This window comes from Salvelinus fontinalis, chromosome 11 (genome assembly GCF_029448725.1).
Source record: "Salvelinus fontinalis isolate EN_2023a chromosome 11, ASM2944872v1, whole genome shotgun sequence".
In the NCBI taxonomy this organism is placed as follows: domain Eukaryota; kingdom Metazoa; phylum Chordata; class Actinopteri; order Salmoniformes; family Salmonidae; genus Salvelinus; species Salvelinus fontinalis.
In genome coordinates, this window is record NC_074675.1 from 56484189 (window position 1) to 56509648 (window position 25460).

The window sequence follows — 25460 nt, forward strand, 5'->3', positions numbered from 1 at the left end:
TCCCTCCCCTACCGGAGGACCTGAGCCCTAGGATCATGCCTCAAGACTACCTGGCCTGATGACTCCTGGCTGTCCCCAGTCCACCTGGTCGTGCTGCTGCTCCAGTTTCAACTGTTCTGCCTGCAGCTAGGGAACCCTGACCTGTTCACTGGACGTGCTTCCCTTGTCCCGTACCTGCTGTTTTGGACTTTCTCTCTCTACCACACCTGCTGTCTCAACCTATACATACTCAGATTATAATGCTCAGAATTATCTGTGGTTCTGGGCCATTAGCTCATATTATAATGCTCCTTCACCCAAATACAGATAGCTGATATTCTGAAAGAGCTGCAAAACCTGGATCCTTACAAATCAGTTGGGCTAGACAATCTGGACCCTCTCTTTCTAAAATGATCCGCCGAAATTGTTGCAACCCCTATTACTAGCCTGTTCAACCTCTCTTTCATATCGTCTGAGATCCCCAAAGATTGGAAAGCTGCCGCGGTCATCCCCCTCTTCAAAGGGCAAGACAATCTAGACCCAAACGGTTACAGACTGATATCCATCCTGCCCTGCCTTTCGAAAATCTTTGAAAGCCAAGTTAACAAACAGAACCAACTGGCTCCAGGGCATCTATAGGTCTTTGCTAGGTAAAGCCCTGCCTTATCTCAGCTCACTGGTCACCATAGCAGCACCCACCCGTAACACGCGCTCCAGCAGGTATATCTCACTGGTCATCCCCAAAGCCAACACACACTTTGGCCACCTTTCCTTCCAGTTCTCTGCTGCCAATGACTGGAACGAATTGCAAAAATCACTGAAGGTGGAGTCTTATATCTCCCTCTCTAGCTTTAAGCACCAGCTGTCAGAGCAGCTCACAGATCACTGCACCTGTACATAGCCCATCTGTAAATAGCCCACCCATCTACCTCATCCCCATACTGTTATTTATCTTTTTGCTCTTTTGCACCCCAGTATTTCTACTTGCACATTCATCTTCTGCACATCTATCACTCCAGTGTTTAATTGCTAAATTGTAATTATTTCGCCACTATGGCCCTATTTATTGCCTTACCTCCATAATCTTACTACATTTGCACACACTGTCCATAGATTTCTCTATTGTGTTATTGACTGTACGCTTGTTTATTCCATGTGTAACTCTGTGTTGTTGTTTTGTGTCACACTGCTTTGCTTTATCTTGGCCGGGTCGCAGTTGTAAATGAGAACTTGTTCTCAACTGACCTACATGGTTAAATAATAGGTGAAATAATAAAAATAAAAATAAATAAAAATAGTTATCTGTGGTTATCTTTCAATGACAACATGGCTAAACAGCATCAGTATGTAACAGTCAACAGCAGAGGAAGCGGTGCCTACAATAGTGGGAAAAAACAAACAATACTTTATCGTGTACAAGAAAACACACCATACATACTTTAAAATAGCTTGAATATGGATAGTCTCTCAGCCCTTCAAAGTACAGTATATACGTCATTCAGTAATACATTTACAGCATATAGGAATGATCCAATACTCATCAATATTTATAAATACTAATAGCTGTTTTGTTTGTGGTAACACAGGCAATTATAATAATTAATTTACATAACGTTGATTAAAAATAAATACAATTCTTTCCATACGTTTTATAAAAGCGCTGTAGTGATCCCATTGCAACAGGCAGACAGGCAGCAGGCAGGCAGACATCTGTATAAAGCCCAGCGTATCTCATTAGGAGCTTAACAGACTGGGAGGTGCATTAAAATGGCCTCCTATTCCCAATAGGGTTCTATTCAGGTTCCAAACACTTCTTTACCACCCATATCATGAACCTGAGCGAGAGCACAGGTCCAGCATTGGCATTGAGGGAATTGGTGGCTACATAGGAACTACATAGGTAATATCGGTGGCGGATTTAGGTATAGGCGACATGGGGCAGCCGTCCAGGGCGGCATCTTGCCGGGGGCGGCACGCGGCACCCCAAAAAAATTGGAATGGTGACATTTGCGCGATCGGTATTCTATCGCTCATTAGCACGTCACGTCAATGACATCATGTCACCGTGTGGGACTGTGGGTCAATTAACCTTGTCGGAGTGGGCGCCCTGATTATAGTTTGTGAGCTAGGCAGGCCTGGGAAGGGTCTCCCACTCAGAAGTACGAGATGGGGAGGGGGGCAGGTATAGGTTGACCTCGGGTCTCCCACTCAGAAGTACGAGATGGGGAGGGGGGCAGGTATAGGTTGACCTCAGGTCACCCCACTGGAAGCCCGAGGTAGGAGGAGCGAGGGAATCTATCAAATAGCGCACCAAGAACTTTGTACAGTACTAACGCAAATAGTAAAATCAGTCACACTACAAAATGCTACTAAATAAACCACAATTCATTCATAATACTGTGAATATATGGTTTCACAGACGTATTGTTGCATTTTTCTCTGGTTTGTGCGAAATCCTTTAGTCTTGACTCTTGGTTGACAGTGTTGGGGGATGGGTAATGTAGTCTTGACTCTTGGTTGACAGTGTTGGGGGATGGGTAATGTAGTCTCGACTCTTGGTTGACAGTGTTGGGGGATGGGTAATGTAGTCTTGACTCTTGGTTGACAGTGTTGGGGGATGGGTAATGTAGTCTTGGTTGATAGTGTTGGGGGATGGGTAATGTAGTCTTGACTCTTGGTTGACAGTGTTGGGGGATGGGTAATGTAGTCTTGACTCTTGGTTGACAGTGTTGGGGGATGGGTAATGTAGTCTTGACTCTTGGTTGACAGTGTTGGGGGAGGGGTAATGTAGTCTTGACTCCTGGTTGACAGTGTTTGGGGATGGGTAATGTAGTCTTGACTCTTGGTTGACAGTGTTGGGGGATGGGTAATGTAGTCCTGACTCTTGGTTGACAGTGTTGGGGGGGATGGGTAATGTAGTCTTGACTCTTATTTGACAGTGTTGGGGGATGGGTAATGTAGTCTTGACTCTTGGTTGACAGTGTTGGGGGGGATGGGTAATGCAGTCTTGACTCTTGGTTGACAGTGTTGGGGGATGGGTAATGTAGTCTTGACTCTTGGTTGACAGTGTTGGGGGATGGGTAATGTAGTCTCGACTCTTGGTTGACAGTGTTGGGGGATGGGTAATGTAGTCTTGACTCTTGGTTGACAGTGTTGGGGGATGGGTAACGTAGTCTTGGTTGATAGTGTTGGGGGATGGGTAATGTAGTCTTGACTCTTTGTTGACAGTGTTGGGGGATGGGTAATGTAGTCTTGACTCTTGGTTGACAGTGTTGGGGGATGGGTAATGTAGTCTTGACTCTTGGTTGACAGTATTGGGGGGGATGGGTAATGCAGTCTTGACTCTTGGTTGACAGTGTTGGGGGATGGGTAATGTAGTCTTGACTCTTATTTGACAGTGTTGGGGGATGGGTAACGTAGTCTTGACTCTTGGTTGACAGTGTTGGGGGATGGGTAATGTAGTCTTGACTCTTGGTTGACAGTGTTGGGGGATGGGTAATGTAGTCTTGACTCTTGGTTAACAGTGTTGGGGGATGGGTAATGTAGTCTTGACTCTTGGTTGACAGTGTTGGGGGATGGGTAATGTAGTCTTGACTCTTGGTTGACAGTATTGGGGGATGGGTACTGTAGTCTTGACTCTTATTTGACAGTGTTGGGGGATGGGTAATGTAGTCTTGACTCTCGGTTGACAGTGTTGGGGGATGGGTAATGTAGTCTTGACTCTTGGTTCACAGTGTTGGGGGATGGGTAATGTAGTCTTGACTCTTGGTTGACAGTGTTGGGGGATGGGTAATGTAGTCTTGACTCCTGGTTGACAGTGTTGGGGATGGGTGATGTAGTCTTGACTCTCGGTTGACAGTGTTGGGGGATGGGTAATGTAGTCTTGACTCTTGGTTGACAGTGTTGGGGGATGGGTAATGTAGTCTTGACTCTTGGTTGACAGTGTTGGGGGATGGGTAATGTAGTCTTGACTCTTGGTTGACAGTGTTGGGGGATGGGTAATGTAGTCTTGACTCTTGGTTGACAGTGTTGGGGGATGGGTAATGTAGTCTAGACTCTTGGTTGACAGTGTTGGAGGATGGGTAATGTAGTCCTGGTTGACAGTGTTGGGGGATGGGTAATGTAGTCCTGGTTGACAGTGTTGGGGGATGGGTAATGTAGTCCTGGTTGACAGTGTTGGGGGATGGGTAATGTAGTCCTGGTTGACAGTGTTGGGGGAGGGGTAATGTAGTCCTGGTTGACAGTATTGTGGGAGGGGTAATGTATTGATGTTCGAGTGCCAAATCAACACAATTTTTTTCTATTTGTCATTGTTGCTTCTCTTTGATATTTATGAGTCTTAGTTTTGTATATATTTGTATATTTATATAGTTTTAAATGTTTGGATTATTTATTTGTGTTGTTCCAAATGTCTTGATAAAAATGACAGTTAGTGCAGAACGATGCTTTTTGAGGGGGGGGGGGGGGGGGTTCGCCCAGGGAGCCATACATGCTAGAACCGCCACTGGGTAATAGGGTGCCATCTGAGACGCAGACCTGACCTTGTAAAACAGACAGGCCTGCTCTGTCTCGTCATACCTTGTACAAGAAGGGGACTTTTACTCTGAAACGGGGACTTTTACTCTGTAATGGTAGAATGCTGTATTGTAGAGATATCTGACTGTCAACTTGCTTCCCTCCATCTCAAGTCACGTTGTCTCTCTTCTCAACAGAGGACATGTCCAGTGGACGCCTGTCAGCCTACAGATCTAATCGGACACAGCCTAGTTACTCTCCTCCTGTCCCTCCAACTAAAAGTAGTGTACTATATAGGGAATAGAGTACCATTTGGGAAAGAGGGGATACCTTGGGAGTACGTAGTCAGTTTCACAACTGAATGCCTTCAACTGAAATGTGTCTTCTGCATTTAACCCATCCGGGGGGTTGCCGGGGGGCTGCCGGGGGGTTGCCGGGGGCTGCCTTAATCGGCGTCCACGTCATCGGCGCATGGGGAAGCAGTTGTTGGCAGAACAGGGCAGAACGGCAGATTTGTCCACCTTTGCCAGCTCTGGGATTTCGAACCAGCGACCTTTCAGTTACTGTCCCAACGCTCTTAAAACACTAGGCTTTGGGGTGGAGGGTCAGTGGCAGATACAACCACTGGGCTGTTATTGACTTGTGACAGAGAAAACTGTTTATTGACGTCTGACAGGTATAACACACATAATATAGGAAAGATCACAACAGAAGCCTATGTACATCTGTGACGTCATCTTCGTCCTCATCATCCTCACCACTATCGTCAACATGTCACAATTATTATACTATTCTCTTTTTAAACGTCAACACTAAACCTTAAATGTCCCAGCATGCAATACATTGGACCCAATTACAGTCTATACAACCAGCTCTCTAGTCTATTTCTACCAGTCTTTAGTTAGTTCAACCAGCTCTCTAGTCTGTTTCTACCAGTCTTTAGTTAGTTCAACCAGCTCTCTACTGTTTCTACCAGTCTTTAGTTAGTTCAACCAGCTCTCTAGTCTGTTTCTACCAGTCTTTAGTTAGTTCAACCAGCTCTCTACTCTGTTTCTACCAGTCTTTAGTTAGTTCAACCAGCTCTCTACTCTGTTTCTACCAGTCTTTAGTTAGTTCAACCAGCTCTCTACTGTTTCTACCAGTCTTTAGTTAGTTCAACCAGCTCTCTACTGTTTCTACTAGTCTTTAGTTAGTTCAACAAGCTCTCTACTGTTTCTACCAGTCTTTAGTTAGTTCAACCAGCTCTCTACTCTGTTTCTACCAGTCTTTAGTTAGTTCAACCAGCTCTCTACTCTGTTTCTACCAGTCTTTAGTTAGTTCAACCAGCTCTCTACTGTTTCTACCAGTCTTTAGTTAGTTCAACAAGCTCTCTACTGTTTCTACCAGTCTTTAGTTAGTTCAACCAGCTCTCTACTCTGTTTCTACCAGTCTTTAGTTAGTTCAACCAGCTCTCTACTGTTTCTACCAGTCTTTAGTTAGTTCAACCAGCTCTCTACTGTTTCTACCAGTCTTTAGTTAGTTCAACCAGCTCTCTACTCTGTTTCTACCAGTCTTTATTTAGTTAAACCAGCTCTCTACTGTTTCTACCAGTCTTTAGTTAGTTCAACCAGCTCTCTACTGTTTCTACCAGTCTTTAGTTAGTTCAACCAGCTCTCTACTCTGTTTCTACCAGTCTTTAGTTAGTTCAACCAGCTCTCTACTCTGTTTCTACCAGTCTTTAGTTAGTTCAACCAGCTCTCTACTCTGTTTCTACCAGTCTTTAGTTAGTTCAACCAGCTCTCTACTGTTTCTACCAGTCTTTAGTTAGTTCAACCAGCTCTCTAGTCTGTTTCTACCAGTCTTTAGTTAGTTCAACCAGCTCTCTACTGTTTCTACCAGTCTTTAGTTAGTTCAACCAGCTCTCTACTCTGTTTCTACCAGTCTTTAGTTAGTTCAACCAGCTCTCTACTGTTTCTACCAGTCTTTAGTTAGTTCAACCAGCTCTCTAGTCTGTTTCTACCAGTCTTTAGTTAGTTCAACCAGCTCTTTACTGTTTCTACCAGTCTTTAGTTAGTTCAACCAGCTCTCTACTCTGTTTCTACCAGTCTTTAGTTAGTTCAACCAGCTCTCTACTGTTTCTACCAGTCTTTAGTTAGTTCAACCAGCTCTCTACTCTGGTTCTACCAGTCTTTAGTTAGTTCAACCAGCTCTCTACTCTGTTTCTACCAGTCTTTAGTTAGTTCAACCAGCTCTCTACTGTTTCTACCAGTCTTTAGTTAGTTCAACCAGCTCTCTACTCTGTTTCTACCAGTCTTTAGTTAGTTCAACCAGCTCTCTACTCTGTTTCTACCAGTCTTTAGTTAGTTCAACCAGCTCTCTACTGTTTCTACCAGTCTTTAGTTAGTTCAACCAGCTCTCTACTCTGTTTCTACCAGTCTTTAGTTAGTTCAACCAGCTCTCTAGTCTGTTTCTACCAGTCTTTAGTTAGTTCAACCAGCTCTCTACTGTTTCTACCAGTCTTTAGTTAGTTCAACCAGCTCTCTACTCTGTTTCTACCAGTCTTTAGTTAGTTCAACCAGCTCTCTACTGTTTCTACCAGTCTTTAGTTAGTTCAACCAGCTCTCTACTCTGTTTCTACCAGTCTTTATTTAGTTAAACCAGCTCTCTACTGTTTCTACCAGTCTTTAGTTAGTTCAACCAGCTCTCTACTGTTTCTACCAGTCTTTAGTTAGTTCAACCAGCTCTCTACTCTGTTTCTACCAGTCTTTAGTTAGTTCAACCAGCTCTCTACTCTGTTTCTACCAGTCTTTAGTTAGTTCAACCAGCTCTCTACTCTGTTTCTACCAGTCTTTAGTTAGTTCAACCAGCTCTCTACTGTTTCTACCAGTCTTTAGTTAGTTCAACCAGCTCTCTAGTCTGTTTCTACCAGTCTTTAGTTAGTTCAACCAGCTCTTTACTGTTTCTACCAGTCTTTAGTTAGTTCAACCAGCTCTCTACTCTGTTTCTACCAGTCTTTAGTTAGTTCAACCAGCTCTCTACTGTTTCTACCAGTCTTTAGTTAGTTCAACCAGCTCTCTACTCTGGTTCTACCAGTCTTTAGTTAGTTCAACCAGCTCTCTACTCTGTTTCTACCAGTCTTTAGTTAGTTCAACCAGCTCTCTACTGTTTCTACCAGTCTTTAGTTAGTTCAACCAGCTCTCTACTCTGTTTCTACCAGTCTGTAGTTAGTTCAACCAGCTCTCTACTCTGTTTCTACCAGTCTTTAGTTAGTTCAACCAGCTCTCTACTCTGTTTCTACCAGTCTTTAGTTAGTTCAACCAGCTCTCTACTCTGTTTCTACCAGTCTTTAGTTAGTTCAACCAGCTCTCTACTCTGTTTCTACCAGTCTTTATTTAGTTAAACCAGCTCTCTACTGTTTCTACCAGTCTTTAGTTAGTTCAACCAGCTCTCTACTGTTTCTACCAGTCTTTAGTTAGTTCAACCAGCTCTCTACTCTGTTTCTACCAGTCTTTAGTTAGTTCAACCAGCTCTCTACTCTGTTTCTACCAGTCTTTAGTTAGTTCAACCAGCTCTCTACTCTGTTTCTACCAGTCTTTAGTTAGTTCAACCAGCTCTCTACTGTTTCTACCAGTCTTTAGTTAGTTCAACCAGCTCTCTAGTCTGTTTCTACCAGTCTTTAGTTAGTTCAACCAGCTCTCTACTGTTTCTACCAGTCTTTAGTTAGTTCAACCAGCTCTCTACTCTGTTTCTACCAGTCTTTAGTTAGTTCAACCAGCTCTCTACTGTTTCTACCAGTCTTTAGTTAGTTCAACCAGCTCTCTACTCTGTTTCTACCAGTCTTTATTTAGTTAAACCAGCTCTCTACTGTTTCTACCAGTCTTTAGTTAGTTCAACCAGCTCTCTACTGTTTCTACCAGTCTTTAGTTAGTTCAACCAGCTCTCTACTCTGTTTCTACCAGTCTTTAGTTAGTTCAACCAGCTCTCTACTCTGTTTCTACCAGTCTTTAGTTAGTTCAACCAGCTCTCTACTCTGTTTCTACCAGTCTTTAGTTAGTTCAACCAGCTCTTTACTGTTTCTACCAGTCTTTAGTTAGTTCAACCAGCTCTCTACTCTGTTTCTACCAGTCTTTAGTTAGTTCAACCAGCTCTCTTATGTTTCTACCAGTCTTTAGTTAGTTCAACCAGCTCTCTACTCTGGTTTTACCAGTCTTTAGTTAGTTCAACCAGCTCTCTACTCTGTTTCTACCAGTCTTTAGTTATTTCAACCAGCTCTCTACTGTTTCTACCAGTCTTTAGTTAGTTCAACCAGCTCTCTACTCTGTTTCTACCAGTCTTTAGTTAGTTCAACCAGCTCTCTACTCTGTTTCTACCAGTCTTTAGTTAGTTCAACCAGCTCTCTACTCTGTTTCTACCAGTCTTTAGTTAGTTCAACCAGCTCTCTACTCTGTTTCTACCAGTCTTTAGTTAGTTCAACCAGCTCTCTACTCTGTTTCTACCAGTCTTTAGTTAGTTCAACCTACAGGAGGGTCTCTCTCCAGGAACAGGGTTGGAGTTAAACCCTACAGGAGGGTATCTCTCCAGGAACAGGGTTGGAGTTAAAACCTACAGGAGGGTATCTCTCCAGGAACAGGGTTGGAGTTAAAACCTACAGGAGGGTTTCTCTCCAGGAACAGGGTTGGAGTTAAAACCTACAGGAGGGTATCTCTCCAGGAACAGGGTTGGAGTTAAAACCTACAGGAGGGTTTCTCTCCAGGAACAGGGTTGGAGTTAAAACCTACAGGAGGGTATTGCTCCAGGAACAGGGTTGGAGATTAAACCTACAGGAGGGTATCTCTCCAGGAACAGGGATGGAGATTAAACCTACAGGAGGGTGGTTATCCAGGAACAGGGTTGGAGATTAAACCGTACAGGAGGGTATATGTGTTCGATGCCGTTCCATTTATTCTGTTCCAGCCATTATTATGAGCCGCCCTCCCCTCAGCAGTCTCCATTGGTATACACAGGACTCCATCTTTACACATATCCTCTTCGTAATACTGACATTCAACACTGCAAGCACATTGATCCCACTGAGGGGGATGAAGCAGACGATTCTTCATCTTTTATTACTCTCCTCCTCTTCTTCATCTGTCAGCAGAATCCTGTACAATTGTAGTCTTTTGTTCCTCAAAGTTGTGAAAAGCGGCTGCACTCACATAAGCGAAGAAGAGAAGAAGGCGTGGCTTAGGCTAGGCAGAGGTGGGAGGGGGTGTGGATTGGTTGGGGGCGGGGGTACGGCCTAGTGAGGAAGTGGAACCAGGATATCTACGTAGTTGATGGGGAAGAAACCTGATTTGCCGTTGATCATGCCCTCGTACCAGTTATCGTCGATCTGATTGGTTAAGGTGATGACATCGCCCTCCTTGAATCCCATCTCACCCTCGTTCTCCGGGTCAAAGTCATACAGCGCCCGGCAGCACGGCTGGTCCATGGGAACTGGGAGAGAGAGGGGGAGAGACCGGGAGAGAGACGGGGAGTCAGACAGACAGACAGACAGACAGACAGACAGACAGACAGACAGACTAGTTTAAGTTTTCATACTGTAGTACAGGTTGGTCCTGTCATGTCTGTCTGTGTGTGTGTGTAACTGATGTGTGTGTGTGTGTCTGTGTCTGTGTCTGTCTGTGTGTCTGTCTGTGTGTGTGTCTGTCTGTGTGTGTACCTGAGTGTGTGTCTGTCTGTGTAACTCTGTGTTGTTGTTTTTGTCACACTGCTTTGCTTAATCTTGACCAGGTCTCAGTTGTAAATAAGAACTTGTTCTCAACTGGCCGACCTGGTTAAATAAAGGTGAAATAAATAAATAAAATAAAGTGTGTCTGTGTGTGTGTGTGTATCTGTGTGTGTGTGTGTGTATCTGTGTGTGTGTGTGTGTGTGTATCTGTGTGTATTCTCACCAGGGGAGCGCCCGGGAGTGCGTGCGGGTCCTGGGGATCGGGCGGGGCCTGGGGAGTGGGCGGGGCCTGGGGAGTGGGCGGGGCCTGGGGAGCGGGCGGGGCCTGGGCCGGTGTTGAGCCCCTCATTGTGGCTGTCGCTGGGGGGTAGCAGCTCCAGGACCATCCGGGGTTTAGGAACATACTCCTTCCTGGGTTTATCCTGTGCCTCCCGAATCCTGGAGATAACACAGAGGTCAGAGGTCAGGACATAGGTCAACACACAGGAAACGACACAACAATGTCCGTATAAAACACAGGGCAGGATTGAAGGTGTGTAGCGAGGCACTACAACTACACAACACCATGAAAGCTGACATGTGCAGGTTTAACCATGAATACGATCTCCACACCCTTTAAATGCCTTCCCAGCCCTAGTGTGTGTGTGTGTGTGTGTGTGTGTGTGTGTGTGTGTGTGTGTGTGTGTGTGTGTGTGTGTGTGTGTGTGTGTGTGTGTGTGTGTGTGTGTGTGTGTGTGTGTGTGTGTGTGTGTGTGTGTGTGACTGACCTCTCGTGCACCTTGCTGGAGAGCTGCTGTAGTATTTCTGTAGCTTGTCTGTGATACTCCACCTGGGCCTGGACCAACGCTGCTAGCTGACTCACCTGCTCAATCTACACGCACGCACGCACGCACGCACGCACGCACGCACGCACGCACACACACACACACACACACACACACACACACACACACACACACACACACACACACACACACACACACACACACAGGGAAAAGTGTCTCCTTAAAGTTAAGTCTAAACCTATCAAATAGATCCAACGAGAGAAAGGGAGACAGAGAGAGTAAAATGTATATATATATATATATATATATATATATACAGTTGAAGTCGGAAGTTTACATACACCTTAGCCAAATACATTTAAACTCAGTTTTTCACAATTCCTGACATTTAATCCTAGTAAAAATTCCCTGTCTTGGGTCAGTTAGGATCACCACTTTATTTTAAGAATGTGAAATGTCAGAATAATAGTAGAGAGTGATTTATTTCAGCTTTTATTTCTTTCATCACATTCCCAGTGGGTCAGAAGTTTACATACACTCATTTAGTAGTTGGTAGCATTGCCTTTAAATTGTTTAACTTAAGTCAAACGTTTCGGGTAGACTTCCACAAGCTTTTGGCCCATTCCTTCTGACAGAGCTGGTGTAACTGAGTCAGGTTTGTAGGCCTCATTGCTTGCACATGCTGTTTCAGTTCTGCCAAACAATTTGGCAGAATTGAATGGGATTGAGGTCAGAATGGGATTGAGGTCAGAGCTTTGCCACCTCAATCCCTTGACTTTGTTGTCCTTAAGCCATTTCACCACAACTTTGGAAGTGTGCTTGGGGTCATTGTCCATTTGGAAGACCCATTTGCGACCAATCTTTAACTTCCTGACTGATGTCTTGAGATGTTGCTTCAATATATCCACATAATTTTCCTCCCTCATGATGCCATCTATTTTGTGAAGTGCACCAGTCCCTCCTGCAGCAAAGCACCCCCACAACATGATGCTGCCACCCCTGTGCTTCATGGTTGGGATGGTGTTCTTCGGCTTGCAAGCCTCCCCCTTTTCCTCCAAACATAACGATGGACATTATGGCCAAATAGTTCTATTTTTGTTTCATCAGACCAGAGGACATTTCTCCAAAAAGTATGATCTTTGTCCCCATGTGCAGTTGCAAACCGAAGTCTGGCTTTTTTTATGGCGGTTTTGGAGCAGTGACTTCTTCCTTGCTGAGCGGCCTTTCAGGTTATGTCGAGATAGGACTCGTTTTACTGTGGATATAGATACTTTTGTACCTGTTTCCTTCAGCATCTTCACAAGGTCCTTTGCTGTTGTTCTGGGATTGAGAGACAGACAGACAGAGCGAGAGAGACAGACAGACAGAGAGACAGAGAGACAGACCGACAGACAGACAGACAGACAGACAGACAGACAGGACAGAGAGCGAGAGAGACAGACAGACAGATCGACAGAGAGAGCGAGAGAGACAGAGACAGAGCGAGAGAGACAGACAGACAGACAGAGACAGAGAGCGAGAGAGACAGACAGACAGAGAGAGAGTGAGAGAGACAGACAGACAGACAAGAGAGAGAGAGACAGAGACATAGTCCTTACATCACTCTCCAGCAGGTTGAACATGCTCTGCTCTGCCACTTCTTTGGACTCATCAAACTTCTCCAGCGCCTGTCTGATCTCCTCCTCTAGGACTCCTTTACCTACAATTAAAATCAAATAACAAGTTAGAATAGTAATAATAATCATGACGATAATAATAATCTCCTTTACCGTGACGTTTCTTCTTATAGTCAAAGTCCAGGCGGCGTCCCTGCATCTTCTTCAGGTGGAGCTGCAACAACAACATCTGTAATTTATTTACTTTATCAGTTATTTAAAATGGAGCTCATTTATTTCATCATTTATTTAACATGTAGCTCATTTATTTATTTAAAATTTATTTTATTTATTTATTTAATTTATTTAAAATGGAGCTCATTTATTTATTTAATTTATTTAAAATGGAGCTCATTTATTTCATTTATTTAACATGGAGCTCATTTATTTATTTCATTTATTTAAAATGGAGCTCATTTATTTATTTCATTTATTTAAAATGGAGCTCATTTATTTATTTCATTTATTTAAAAAAAAATGCATTTATTTATTTCATTTATTTAAAATGTATTTCATTTATTTATTTCATTTATTTAAAATGTATTTCATTTATTTATTTCATTTATTTGACATGTATTATTCTATTTATTATTTTAGGAGGTAGATCCTAAAGCAGCATACCACCATGCATACCACTGCTGGCTCGCTTCTGAAGCTAAGCAGGGTTGGTCCTGGTCAGTCCCTGGATGGGAGACCAGATGCTGCTGGAAGTGGTGTTGGAGGGCCAGTAGGAGGCACTCTTTCCTCTGGTCTAAAAAATATCCCAATCCCCCAGGGCAGTGATTGGGGACACTGTCCTGTATAGGGTGCCGTCTTTCGGATGGGACGTTAAACGGGTGTCCTGACTCTCTGAGGTCATTAAAGATCCCATGGCACTTATCGTAAGAGTAGGGGTGTTAACCCCGGTGTCCTGGCTAAATTCCCAATCTGGCCCTCAAACCATCATGGTCACCTAATAATCCCCAGTTTACAATTGGCTCATTCATCCCCCTCCTCTCCCCTGTAACTATTCCCCAGGTCGTTGCTGCAAATGAGAACGTGTTCTCAGTCAACTTACCTGGTTAAAATAAAAAATCCGCTTTTTCATTTCTGATGGATTGTAACTATCTGCATCACTTCCAATCCCCCATATATTTTTGGGGTAAATATATATATATATATATACAGATACATACCCACATATATATAAATATACATACATATAGACATACATATATACATATATATACTATATGGACAGTACCAAAACAAATGATCTAATGATTGTGTCTCTTTGCAGCAAAATCTGCAGAGCTGGGAAGGTTGTATCTCCCATCTATATATAACATTCTATTGGTTCCAAGAATTTTATATAATAATTTAAATAGAAAAATTCCAAGTTTTGAATCGAAAATCTCTTCCAAAATATTTTGCAATCTATATGGCACCTCTGTCCATTTTTTTGTCCTTAAATGAAATTGGAATACTTTTTTATTTATCACAATTGTCTTTAACCGATTATGGTATTTAATTCAGGGCCGACAGACAAGTTCCCTACTTTTTCCCCCGTCCACATTCCTCTTCCATCTTTGCGGTAATGCTGCAATTAGTTGGTTGTAGTTTTGGGCAGAGCAGACATTTACATATATATATTTTTAGCTGCATGTGTGACATAATTCCACCATTCCTATTTATGACTTCATATACAAAAATGTATCCTTTTTTTTTTATTATTGAAAAATAATGTTTTTTTTAATTTAAATTGATCAATTAGTGCATTTGAGTTTAACCATAATATTGTTGGATTATTATACCAACTAATAATTTTTGCAAATTTTTTTTTTAAAGGTCACTAGGTATAGGCAAGACCATAAGCAAATAGATCAACTGGGATATGACTAAAGAGTTAATCAGGGTAAACTGGGATATGACTAAAGAGTTAGTCAGGGTAAACTGGGACATGACTAAAGAGTTAATCAGGGTAAACTGGGATATGACTAAAGAGTTAATCAGGGTAAACTGGGATATGACTAAAGAGTTAATCAGGGTAAACTGGGATATGACTAAAGAGTTCATCAGGGTAAACTGGGATATGACTAGAGTTAATCAGGGTAAACTGGGATATGACTAAAGAGTTAATCAGGGTAAACTGGGATATGACTAAAGAGTTAATCAGGGTAAACTGGGATATGACTAAAGAGTTAATCAGGGTAAACTGGGATATGACTAAAGAGTTAATCAGGGTAAACTGGGATATGACTAAAGAGTTAAACTGGGATATGACTAGAGAGTTAATCAGGGTAAACTGGGATATGACTAAAGAGTTCATCAGGGTAAACTGGGATATGACTAAAGAGTTCATCAGAGTAAACTGGGATATGACTAAAGAGTTAATCAGGGTAAACTGGGATATGACTGAAGAGTTAATCAGGGTGATTTTTCGGGTAGTTTCCTTTCCATGGTAGCAAGATCTTATCTATTTTTGCTAACTTTATATTAAAATGTTTTGGAGTGAGGTCATTTCTTTCTTTGGGGATATGTATACCGAGTATGTCCACATCCCCGTCAGACCATTTTATTTGTAAACTACACAGTAATGTAAACATTGTATTTTTTAGTGATCCAATACGTAATATAGTACATTTATCATAATTAGGTTTTAATCCAGAGAGGGTAGAAAAAGTATCTAGATCCTCTATGAGGCTGTGGATCCAAGTTGTGGATTTAAAAGAAAACATGAATCATCAGCGTACAATGACACCTTTATTTTTAAGCCCTTATTATTAATATGTATTTAATTCACATTTACATCATTTATTTTTAACAGTTATTCAAGATTTATTCAATATTTACAATTTATTCAAAATGTTTTTAACAGTTATTTAGCATTTATTTATAATATTTATATAACATTCATATATTTAAAATGTATCTACATGATTTAATATTTATTTAACATTCACATATTTAAAATGTATCTACATGATTTAATATTTATTTAACAACACACACTGCTTTCGCTACCTGTATCTCTTTAATGTCTTTTTCCTGTAGGTTCTGTAGAGGATCAATAAAGTTCTGTTTGACCTCCATATCCAAGGCATCCTTCACTTCCCCCAGCTCACCCATGGCCTCCCCAGCATCTAGGAGAGCCAGACCTGGAGGAGGGAGAGGGGAGGGAGGGAGGGAGAGGGAGGGAGGAAGGGTTAGGGAGGGGGAGAGGAGAGGGGTAGGGAGGGAGGAAGGGAGGGAGGGGGAGAGGGGGAGGGAGGGAGGAAGGGGGAGAGGAGAGGGGGAGGGAGGAAGGGAGGGAGGGAGGGGGGAAGAGAGGAGGGGAGGGGGAGGGAGGAAGGGAGGGGGAGAGGAGAGGGGGAGGAAGGGAGGAAGGGAGGGAAGGAGGGGGAGAGGAGAGGGGGAGGGAGGGGGAGAGGAGAGGGGGAGGGAGGAAGGGAGGGAGGGAGGGGGGAAGAGAGGAGGGAGGGAGGGTGAGGAGAGGGAGAGGCAGAGGGAGGGAAGGAGAGGGGGAGGAAGGGAGAGGGAGAGGCAGAGGGGAGGGAGAGGGAGGGAGGGGGAGAGGGAGGGAGAGGCAGAGGGAGAGGTGGAGGGAGGGAGGGGGAGGGGCAGAGGGGAGTGAAGGAGGGGGAGGGAGAGGGAGAGGGGGAGGGAGAGAGAGAGGCAGAGGGAGGGAGAGGAGGGAAGGAGAGGTGGAGGGTGTGAGGGGGAGAGGGGAGGGAGAGGTGGAGGGTGTGAGGGGGAGAGGGGAGGGAGAGGCAGAGGGAGGGAGGGAGAGGGAGGGGAGGTGGAGGGAGGGTGTGAGGGGAGAGGGGAGGAGAAAGAGAGAGAGAGTTTAATTGTTTGTACGTTCTATCCAACAAGATCTCATGTGGATTAATGAGGTCTATTTTTGACGTATTCATTCCACGTGATTACAAGTTTATAACAGAAACAACTCAAGGGTTAACAGTCTAGGCATTGATTTCGATGGTGGTTAAGGTTTTAAAACAAAAATAATGAAAAACAACGTGCTGTTTCCATTAACTATCATCGAGCATTCTCCCTGCTTGTTAGAGTGAACTGTGGTCCGGCTGCTGTGTCCATTAACTATCATCTCCCTGCTTGTTAGAGTGAACTGTGGTCCGGCTGCTGTGTCCATAAACTATCATCTCCCTGCTTGTTAGAGTGAACTGTGGTCCGGCTGCTGTGTCCATAAACTATCATCTCCCTGCTTGTTAGAGTGAACTGTGGTCCGGCTGCTGTGTCCATAAACTATCTCCCTGCTTGTTAGAGTGAACTGTGGTCCGGCTGCTGTGTCCATTAACTATCATCTCCCTGCTTGTTAGAGTGAACTGTGGTCCGGCTGCTGTGTCCATAAACTATCTCCCTGCTTGTTAGAGTGAACTGTGGTCCGGCTGCTGTGTCCATTAACTATCATCTCCCTGCTTGTTAGAGTGAACTGTGGTCCGGCTGCTGTGTCCATAAACTATCTCCCTGCTTGTTAGAGTGAACTGTGGTCCGGCTGCTGTGTCCATTAACTATCATCTCCCTGCTTGTTAGAGTGAACTGTGGTAACAGCCCCGGCTCTGACCCTACGACTTCATCAGTGGTGGGAGAAGTTCTCAGGACTTTTTCAAACGTCCGAAATCAAAGTCTATTTCTAGTGATCAGGTTTTATCACATTGTACCACGAGGTGGAAGTATTTATTCTGTATTGTCCATACAGCACGAAGAGAAGGAGAGGGTTTTTAAACCAGGAATGATAGATGGGAGAGTGAACTGAGATGGAGGTAGGTGTGTGTGTGTGTGTGTGTGTGTGTGTGTGTGTGTGTGTGTGTGTGTGTGTGTGTGTGTGTGTGTGTGTGTGTGTGTGTGTGTGTGTGTGTGTGTGTGTGTGTGTGTGTGTGTGTGTCTGTGATGCCGTGCGTGTGTGATGCAGTGTGTGAACACGTACCAAAGCATGACTGTTCTCCCAGCTCCCGTCCAAAGCGCTGCATGGCCTCACCCAGTAGAGTCTCAGCCTGGGGGTAACCCATCCCCTTCTCCTGTCCTCTGATCTTAGACATGGTCCCTATCAGACTCAGCTTGGCCCTGGACGCTGGGGGAAAGGGGGGAAAGGGGGGAGGGGAGAGTGAGAGAGAGAGACAGAAGAGAGAGAGAGAGAGAGAGAGAGAGACAGAGAGAGAGAGAGAGAGAGAGAGAGAGAGAGAGAGAGAGAGAGAGAGAGAGAGAGACAGAGAGAGAGAGAGAGAGACAGAGAGAGAGAGAGACAGAGAGAGAGAGAGAGAGAGAGAGAGGGGGAGAGAGACAGGAAGAGAAAGACAGAGAGAGAGAGACAGAGAGAGACAGAGAGAGATAGAGAGAGAGAGAGAGAGAGAGAGACATATAGAGAGAGAGAGAGAGAGAGAGAGAGAGAGAGAGAGAGAGAGACAGAGAGAGAGACAAAAAGAGAGAGAGACAGTGTGTGTGTTCTCACCTGGGTTGGGCTGTAGGTATTCTGTAGTTTTGGTCATGATGTCCAGCACTGCTCTACCGGTGGTGTCCACCTTCTACACGCACGCACGCACGCACGCACGCACGCACACACACACACACACACACACACACACACACACACACACACACACACACACACACACACACACACACACACACGCGCACACGAACACGCACATTTGACGTTACATCGTTTGTGTATCCGGTTGTTCTGACAGTGACTAACAGTCAGTCCACTAAGGTCGGTAGGTAACCATAGGAACATAATGAATGTGGTAAGACAACCACATACCACAGTTAGTAAACCTTCCTCAATAAATCAGGGATATCAGTGCTAATAAGACAAGTCTACCTAAACAAGGTAATGCTAAAAGCAAGGTAATGCTAAATAAAAACAAGGTTATGCTAAAACAAGGTAATGCTAAAACAAGGTCATGCTAAAAACAAGGTAATGCTAAAAGCAAGGTAATGCTAAAAGCGAGGTCATGCTAAATAAAAACAAGGTTATGCTAAAACAAGGTAATGCTAAAAGCAAGGTAATGCTAAAAACAAGGCAATGCTAAAAGCAAGGTAATGCTAAAAGCGAGGTCATGCTAAATAAAAACAAGGCCATGCTAAAAACAAGGTAATGCTAAAACAAGGCAATGCTAAAACAAGGTAATGCTAAAAGCAAGGCAATGCTAAAACAAGGCAATGCTAAAACAAGGTAATGCTAAAAGCAAGGTAATGCTAAAAGCAAGGCAATGCTAAAAACAAGGTAATGCTAAAAGCAAGGTAATGCTAAAAGCGAGTTCATGCTAAATAAAAACAAGGTTATGCTAAAACAAGGTAATGCTAAAACAAGGCAATGCTAAAACAAGGTAATGCTAAAGCAAGGTAATGCTAAAACAAGGCAATGCTAAAACAAGGTAATGCTAAAAGCAAGGTAATGCTAAAACAAGGCAATGCTAAAAGCAAGGTAATGCTAAAACAAGGCAATGCTAAAACAAGGCAATGCTAAAACAAGGTAATGCTAAAACAAGGCAATGCTAACACAAGGTAATGCTAAAACAAGGCAACGCTAACACAAGGTAATGCTAAAACAAGGTAATGCTAAAACAAGGTAATGCTAAAAGCAAGGTAATGCTAAAACAAGGCAATGCTAACACAAGGTAATGCTAAAGCAAGGTAATGCTAAAAACAACCTTCTTTTAGACTAAGAATGAGTGAATCTAACCCACAGTATTCCTCTGTACAGAATACAACAGAATAATGACCTTTTCCATCTGAAGGAAGTCATCATCGAGCTTGGTTCCTTCTGCTCCTCCAACCTTCTCACTGACTTTCTACAGGGAGAGAGAGAGGGGGGAGGGAGAGAGAGAGAGGGGGGAGGGAGAGAGAGGGGGGGAGGGAGAGAGAGGGGGGAGGGAGAGAGAGAGAGAGAGAGAGAGAGAGAGAGAGAGAGAGAGAGAGAGAGAGGGGGGAGGGAGAGAGAGAGAGAGAGAGAGACAGAGACAGAGAGAGAGAGAGAGAGAGAGAGAGAGAGAGAGAGAGAGAGAGAGACAGAGAGAGAGAGAGAGAGAGAGAGAAGGAAAGAGAGAGAGACAGAGAAGAGAGAGAGAAGTACAATGTAAAACACCAAATAATGTATGCAGAGCAGAATTAGGCCGATATCCACTAATGATTAAAATCCAGAAAAGAGCCGTTAAATTCTACAACCACCTAAAAGGAAGCGAATCCCAAACCTTCCATAACAAAGCCATCACCTACAGAGAGACGAACCTGGAGAAGAGTCCCCTAAGCAAGCTGGTCCTGGGGCTCTGTTCACAAACACAAACAGACCCCACAGAGCCCCAGGACATCAACACAATTAGACCCAACCAAATCATGAGAAAACAAAAAGATAATTACTTGACACATTGGAAAGAATTAACAAAAAAACTGAGCAAACTAGAATGCTATTTGGCCCTAAACAGAGAGTACACAGTGGCAGAATACCTGACCACTGTGACTGACCCAAACTTAAGGAAAGCTTTGACTATGTACAGACTCAGTGAGCATAGCCTTGCTATTGAGAAAGGCCTCCGTAGGCAGACCTGGCTCTCAAGAGAAGACAGGCTATGTGCTCACTGCCCACAAAATGAGGTGGAAACTGAGCTGCACTTCCTAACCTCCTGCTAAATGTATGACCATATTAGAGACACATATTTCCCTCAGATCACACAGACCCACAAAGAATTTGAAAACTAATTATTGGGTGAAAAACCAGTGTGCCATCACAGCAGCAAGATTTTTTTTATTTAACCAGGTTTATTTAACCAGGTTTATTTAACCAGGTTTATTTAACCAGGCCAGTTGAGAACAAGTTCTCATTTACAACTGAGACCCGGCCAAGATAAAGCACAGCAGTGCGACACAAACAACAACACAGAGTTACACATGGAATAAACAAGCGTACAGTCAATAACACAATAGAAAAATCTACATACAGTGAGTGCAAATGAGGTAAGATTATGGAGGTAAGGCAATAAATAGGCCGTAGTGGCGAAATAATTACAATTTAGCAATTTAACACTGGAGTGATAGATGTGCAGAAGATGAATGCGCAAGTAGAGATACTGGAATGCAATGAAGCAAAAAAAAAAAAAACAATATGGGGATGAGGTAGTTGGATGGGCCATTTACAGATGGGCTTTTGTGACCTGTTCTCACAAGAAAAGGGCAACCAGTGAAGAACAAACACCACTGTAAATACAACCCATATTTATGTTTATTCATTTTCCCTTTACTATTTGCACATCGTTACAACACTGTATATAGACATAATATGACATTTGAAATGTCTCTATTCTTTTGGAACTTCTGTGAGTTCATTTTTTATTGTTTATTTAACGTTAATTTATTATCTATTTCACTTGCTTTGGCAATGTAAACATATGTTTCCCCTGACAATAAAGCCCTTAAAATCAATTGAGAGAGAGAGGAGCGAAAAAGAGAGCAAGAGGGATGGAGAGAGAGAAGAGAGAGAGAGACTGACACAAACACTCTCTATCTCTCTTCCTCTCTCTCTCTCTCTCTCTCTCTCTCTCTCTCTCTCTCTCTCTCTTCCTCTCTCAAACATCACAGTCCTGTACTCGTGATGTCAGGCCACGTCCCACCCCACTGCAGTGCTCTGTCAGGCAATGTCCCGCCCCACTGTGGTGGTCCGTCAGGCCACGTCCTGCCCCACTGTGGTGCTCCGTCAGGCCACGTCCCGCCCCACCGGTTCTCCCGCGGTTAGAACGTCTGTTGTTGTTGATTCATACTTCTATTTTGGTTCCGCCGGTCTCCGGTGCACCGTCACTATGGATGAGGTCTGTTACATAAAGCCATTCATTTCAGATCCTCACCACTAAGGTCCTGGAGAATAGGCCTGGTGTATCCCAGAAAATAACCCGCTTATAATGTAGCCTATCAGTCCTGACCGTATTAAATATTCTATAGTTCAGCCAATGAGGGGTTAGGGTTAGGTCTATAGTTCAGCCAATGAGGAGTCAGGGTTAGGTCTATAGTTCAGCCAATGAGGGGTTAGGGTTATGTGTTAGGTCTATAGGTCAGCCAATGAGGGGTTAGGGTTATGTGTTAGATCTATAGTTCAGCCAATGAGGGGTTAGGGTTATGTGTCAGGTCTATAGTTCAGCCAATGAGGGGTTAGCGTTATGTGTTAGATCTATAGTTCAGCCAATGAGGGGTTAGGGTTATGTGTTAGATCTATAGTTCAGCCAATGAGGAGTTAGGGTTAGGCCAATGAGGGGTTAGGGTTAGGTCTATAGTTCAGCCAATGAGGGGTTAGGGTTAGGTGCTAGGTCTATAGGCCAGCCAATGAGGGGTTAGCGTTATGTGTTAGATCTATAGTTCAGCCAATGAGGGCTTAGCGTTATGTGTTAGGTAGCTGATATGGCTGATTCCTTAAACAGATGTGGTTTCTACTGACAACTGAGATGTACAAACTACGGCATAAGGTAAGCGGATAAGAGGCAATCCGTAATTTCGATTAAGACCTTAATGAGCGAGCTAGGATGGGCATAGTCAATATAACTATTTGTTCAGCACTTTTGAAATGTACAGCGACAGAATTCAGAACATGGGCCGTTCTTACAGTATTCTCCCTGTACACCAAGTCAGAACCGTAGGACAAATAAAAGGGGTCATATAAGCAGACAATGAAAGCTCTTACAATATTCAATGATTACATTTCTCTATAACAGGTTATAGGCTACATGTGCACCACCAAGTCAGAACAGTAGGTGAAAGTAAGAGGTGAAAAGGGACCAAATTATTAGGGTGAGGCACATGGGCTACTAACAACTTACTACACAACATACACTAAGTATTACTTTCTTAGCTACAGTATACACATCTCTCTGGCATAGTACATCATTTCTGCAGCAGCATAAAATACATTTTTAGACCTTGTTGTGCTGTGCTCACTTGAACAGGAAGGTGATGCGGCGGGCCTTCGTAGGCAAACTTTGTCATCAAACTTTGTCATCAAACTTTGTCATCAAACTTTGTCATCATATTCTATCATTCTCTGGATTTATGGTGCTTTCAAGAGAACTGGGAACTCTGAAAAAAACGAAGTCAATCGTGATGTCGTCGGTGACCTTCAAGTCGTAGCTCTAGAAAGAGGCCCAGAGTTCCCGACTTACAATTCCGAGTTGGATGACCGTTCAAAACGTAATTTTCCAAGTCGGTGCTCCCCCCCCCCCCCCCCCCCAGAGTTCCCAGTTGTTTTGAACTCATTGAAGTCAGATTTCCCAGTTCTGAGTTTCCAGTTGTTTTGACCGTGGCAGAAAGCATGCTGGATTGAAAGCATGGACAGTGCTGAATGTTTATCCTTTTAAGATTGGAAAAGAGACCCTTAAACCCAGACTTGGGACCACACAGCCATTCCATTGAATAGCAGACTTGTGGTTGCTTTACAATGCTTGCAGTTAGTCACTGATTCCTTCCATTGTTGAATTTGCGATTTCCAACTTGTTGTGTAATGTTTTTGTCCAATGGCCGACGAGCAACGATACGTTTTATCTATAATTTCTCTTCATTATTTATTTTTATATGACAAGGACTAAAAAAGATTTGCCAGTAGATTGTCGACTTGATTCATGATGATGACTGCTAGCTAAGATTTTGAAAGTAAGATGTTGACATGATCAGTCCAATCAAAGCTACTGTAGATATCACGTGATTTGACGTTATTTTATCTGTGGCCAATGACCTTGAGCCTTCTTGGATGGGCACTTCTAATGTAACTCTATGGCAGCACCCAAGGGGCTTGAATTTTCGATCTCTACCCTTAGATTTGGCGGTGACGTTGTGAACCCCATGAGTGACAGAACACTGAGCCAATCACAGAGCAACTGGAGAACATTACTAAGCCCTACGCTCTGTATTTTCCCGCCTTCTGCCCCACCACCACAGAAAGCACTGAGCTGAAACACCTGCATTTTGGAGTTGCATTATTCAAGAAAGCCAAAAAAGAGAACCTGATTGTATGTGTAACTTTACATCGCCCCCTCGCCCCGACACGGGCGCGAACCAGGGACCCTCTGCACACATCAACAACTGACACCCACGAAGCGTCGTTACCCATCGCTCCACAAAGGCCACGGCCCTTGCAGAGCAAGGGGCAACACTACTTCTAGGTTTCAGAGCAAGTGACGTAACTGATTGAAACGCTAGTAGCGCGTACCCGCTAACTAGCTAGCCCTTTCACATCCGTTACATATGCAGCTTTATTAACTCAATTAATTATTTTGTTATATTTTTTATATTGTTTGCAAACTGATATGTGACATGTATTAATGCCAAAATAACATGCAAAACAGGCAACCCCCCCCACCCAAAAAACGTGAGGCTCTGCCCCACCATCCCTGAATGACGGGTCGCCACTGGCACACATACACAATCCATGTCTAAATTGTCTCAAGGTTCAAACATCCTTCTTTAACCCGTCTCCTCCCCTTCATCTACACTGATTGAAGTGGATTTAACAGGTGACATCAATAAGGGATCATAGGTTTCACCTGGATTCACCTGGTCAGTCTGTATCATGGAATGAGCAGGTGTTCTTAATGTTTCTATCTTGTCAGAACGTTCTGTCAGAACGTCATGTAACGTTACATCCTTTGGAACAGGCTAGCCATGTAGGCTAGTGGTGGTATGTTAGGCCTATGGGTATGGGAGACAGCCACAGATAGATAGACAATGTAACAGATAGATAGACAATGTAACCTAAGGATATTGTGTCTTCTACATCTCAATCACAATTCTCTCTTCTCTCTTTTGACAAGCCCACAATGATTTAACAATACCCGCCATTGTATTCACTGTAGCTGTTTTGATCAGCTATCACCATCGAAATAATATTCTACCCGGTCGAGTTACCGACAGACACAGAACCGTTAACGGTAACCTACCTGGGTGGCTTTGTGGAACTGCTTTTTCAGCCCCGCGACAGACATCGTTCTAGTTCGACCAGATGTCCACTTGCGTTCACCAAGTAATCCACGATTATCCACCCTCTGGGTTTCAAAAACAAGGAATATAATCCGCTTTTCTTTCTATCTATCGAGTGTTTTTGTCGTTGCGTAGCCTAGCCTACACTGGTGTCCTCTCGTTATAACAGAATGAATCGCTCTATCCAAATACAACGAGCGAAATCATTCGGACTGGCATTACATGCTATCTGGTATCCTTGGGACGTCCATACCCCATTGAAGTTGACATTTCAAATAGTTCAGGTTATGGTTAAGGTAAGGGTTGTGGTTAAGGTTAGGGTTTAGGAAGTGCTTGATTTGGGGATGAAGTTCATGAGGTGTATTTTCCCAAGTCGGTCCGTTAATAACCTATGTTCCCCGAAATTCACAAATGACATTATGCTATCTAGACCTCTGATTATTCACTGTTACAGGCTTCATACACCGTTTCCATGGCTTCTTCATGGCTTTAAACCGTTTCCATGATCATGGCACCTCCTCCAGGATAGTTACTGGGTGTTCGGGCTTTTGTTCAAACACTGTCGCCTAAACATCAGCCACTCAACAGGACCTTGATAAGCAGACTTGGGTGTTTCAGGGCTGTATCATAAGCCAAGGCTGCACAGCCAGGAGCTCTCCGGAGGGAGGGTCGACCACATGTTGACACCATGTGACTAACAGTGCAGTTCTACTTTGTTGGGGGTTCAAACACCCAGTAACTATCCTAGAGGAAGTGCCTGGAGGATGGTTGGCCACCCTTGATATATCTAATATTGTGTAACAGTATAACTTTAAACCGTCCCCTCGCCCCGACACGGGCGCGAACCAGGGACCCTCTGCACACATCGACAACGGTCGCCCACGAAGC

At 43.7% G+C, this 25460-nt stretch overlaps 1 protein-coding gene across 1 annotated transcript; it reads right to left on the reverse strand.

Annotated features, from left to right (window-relative positions):
• Positions 1-1364: 1364 nt before the first annotated feature.
• On the reverse strand, positions 1365-24817 carry LOC129865983 (endophilin-A1-like). Its single transcript, XM_055939114.1, has 10 exons — positions 24533-24817; positions 19349-19417; positions 18073-18145; positions 17551-17694; positions 15627-15760; positions 12738-12798; positions 12567-12667; positions 10951-11054; positions 10407-10621; positions 1365-9948 (listed from the first exon to the last, which is right to left on the reverse strand). The coding sequence occupies exons 1-10, from the start codon at positions 24575-24577 to the stop codon at positions 9752-9754; spliced, it is 1143 nt and encodes a 380-aa protein (XP_055795089.1). The 5' UTR covers positions 24578-24817; the 3' UTR covers positions 1365-9751.
• Between the last annotated feature and the right edge of the window lie 643 nt (positions 24818-25460).

Coding starts and splice junctions, on each gene's coding strand:
- LOC129865983 (XM_055939114.1), bottom strand. CDS start 24,577: ATGTCTGTCGCGGGGCTGAAAAAGCAGTTCCACAAAGCCACCCAG. Junction 12,668..12,737: donor CTATAAGAAGAAACGTCACG/GTAAAGGAGATT, acceptor TTTTAATTGTAG/GTAAAGGAGTCCTAGAGGAG. Junction 10,622..10,950: donor TCCAGCAAGGTGCACGAGAG/GTCAGTCACACA, acceptor TGTTATCTCCAG/GATTCGGGAGGCACAGGATA.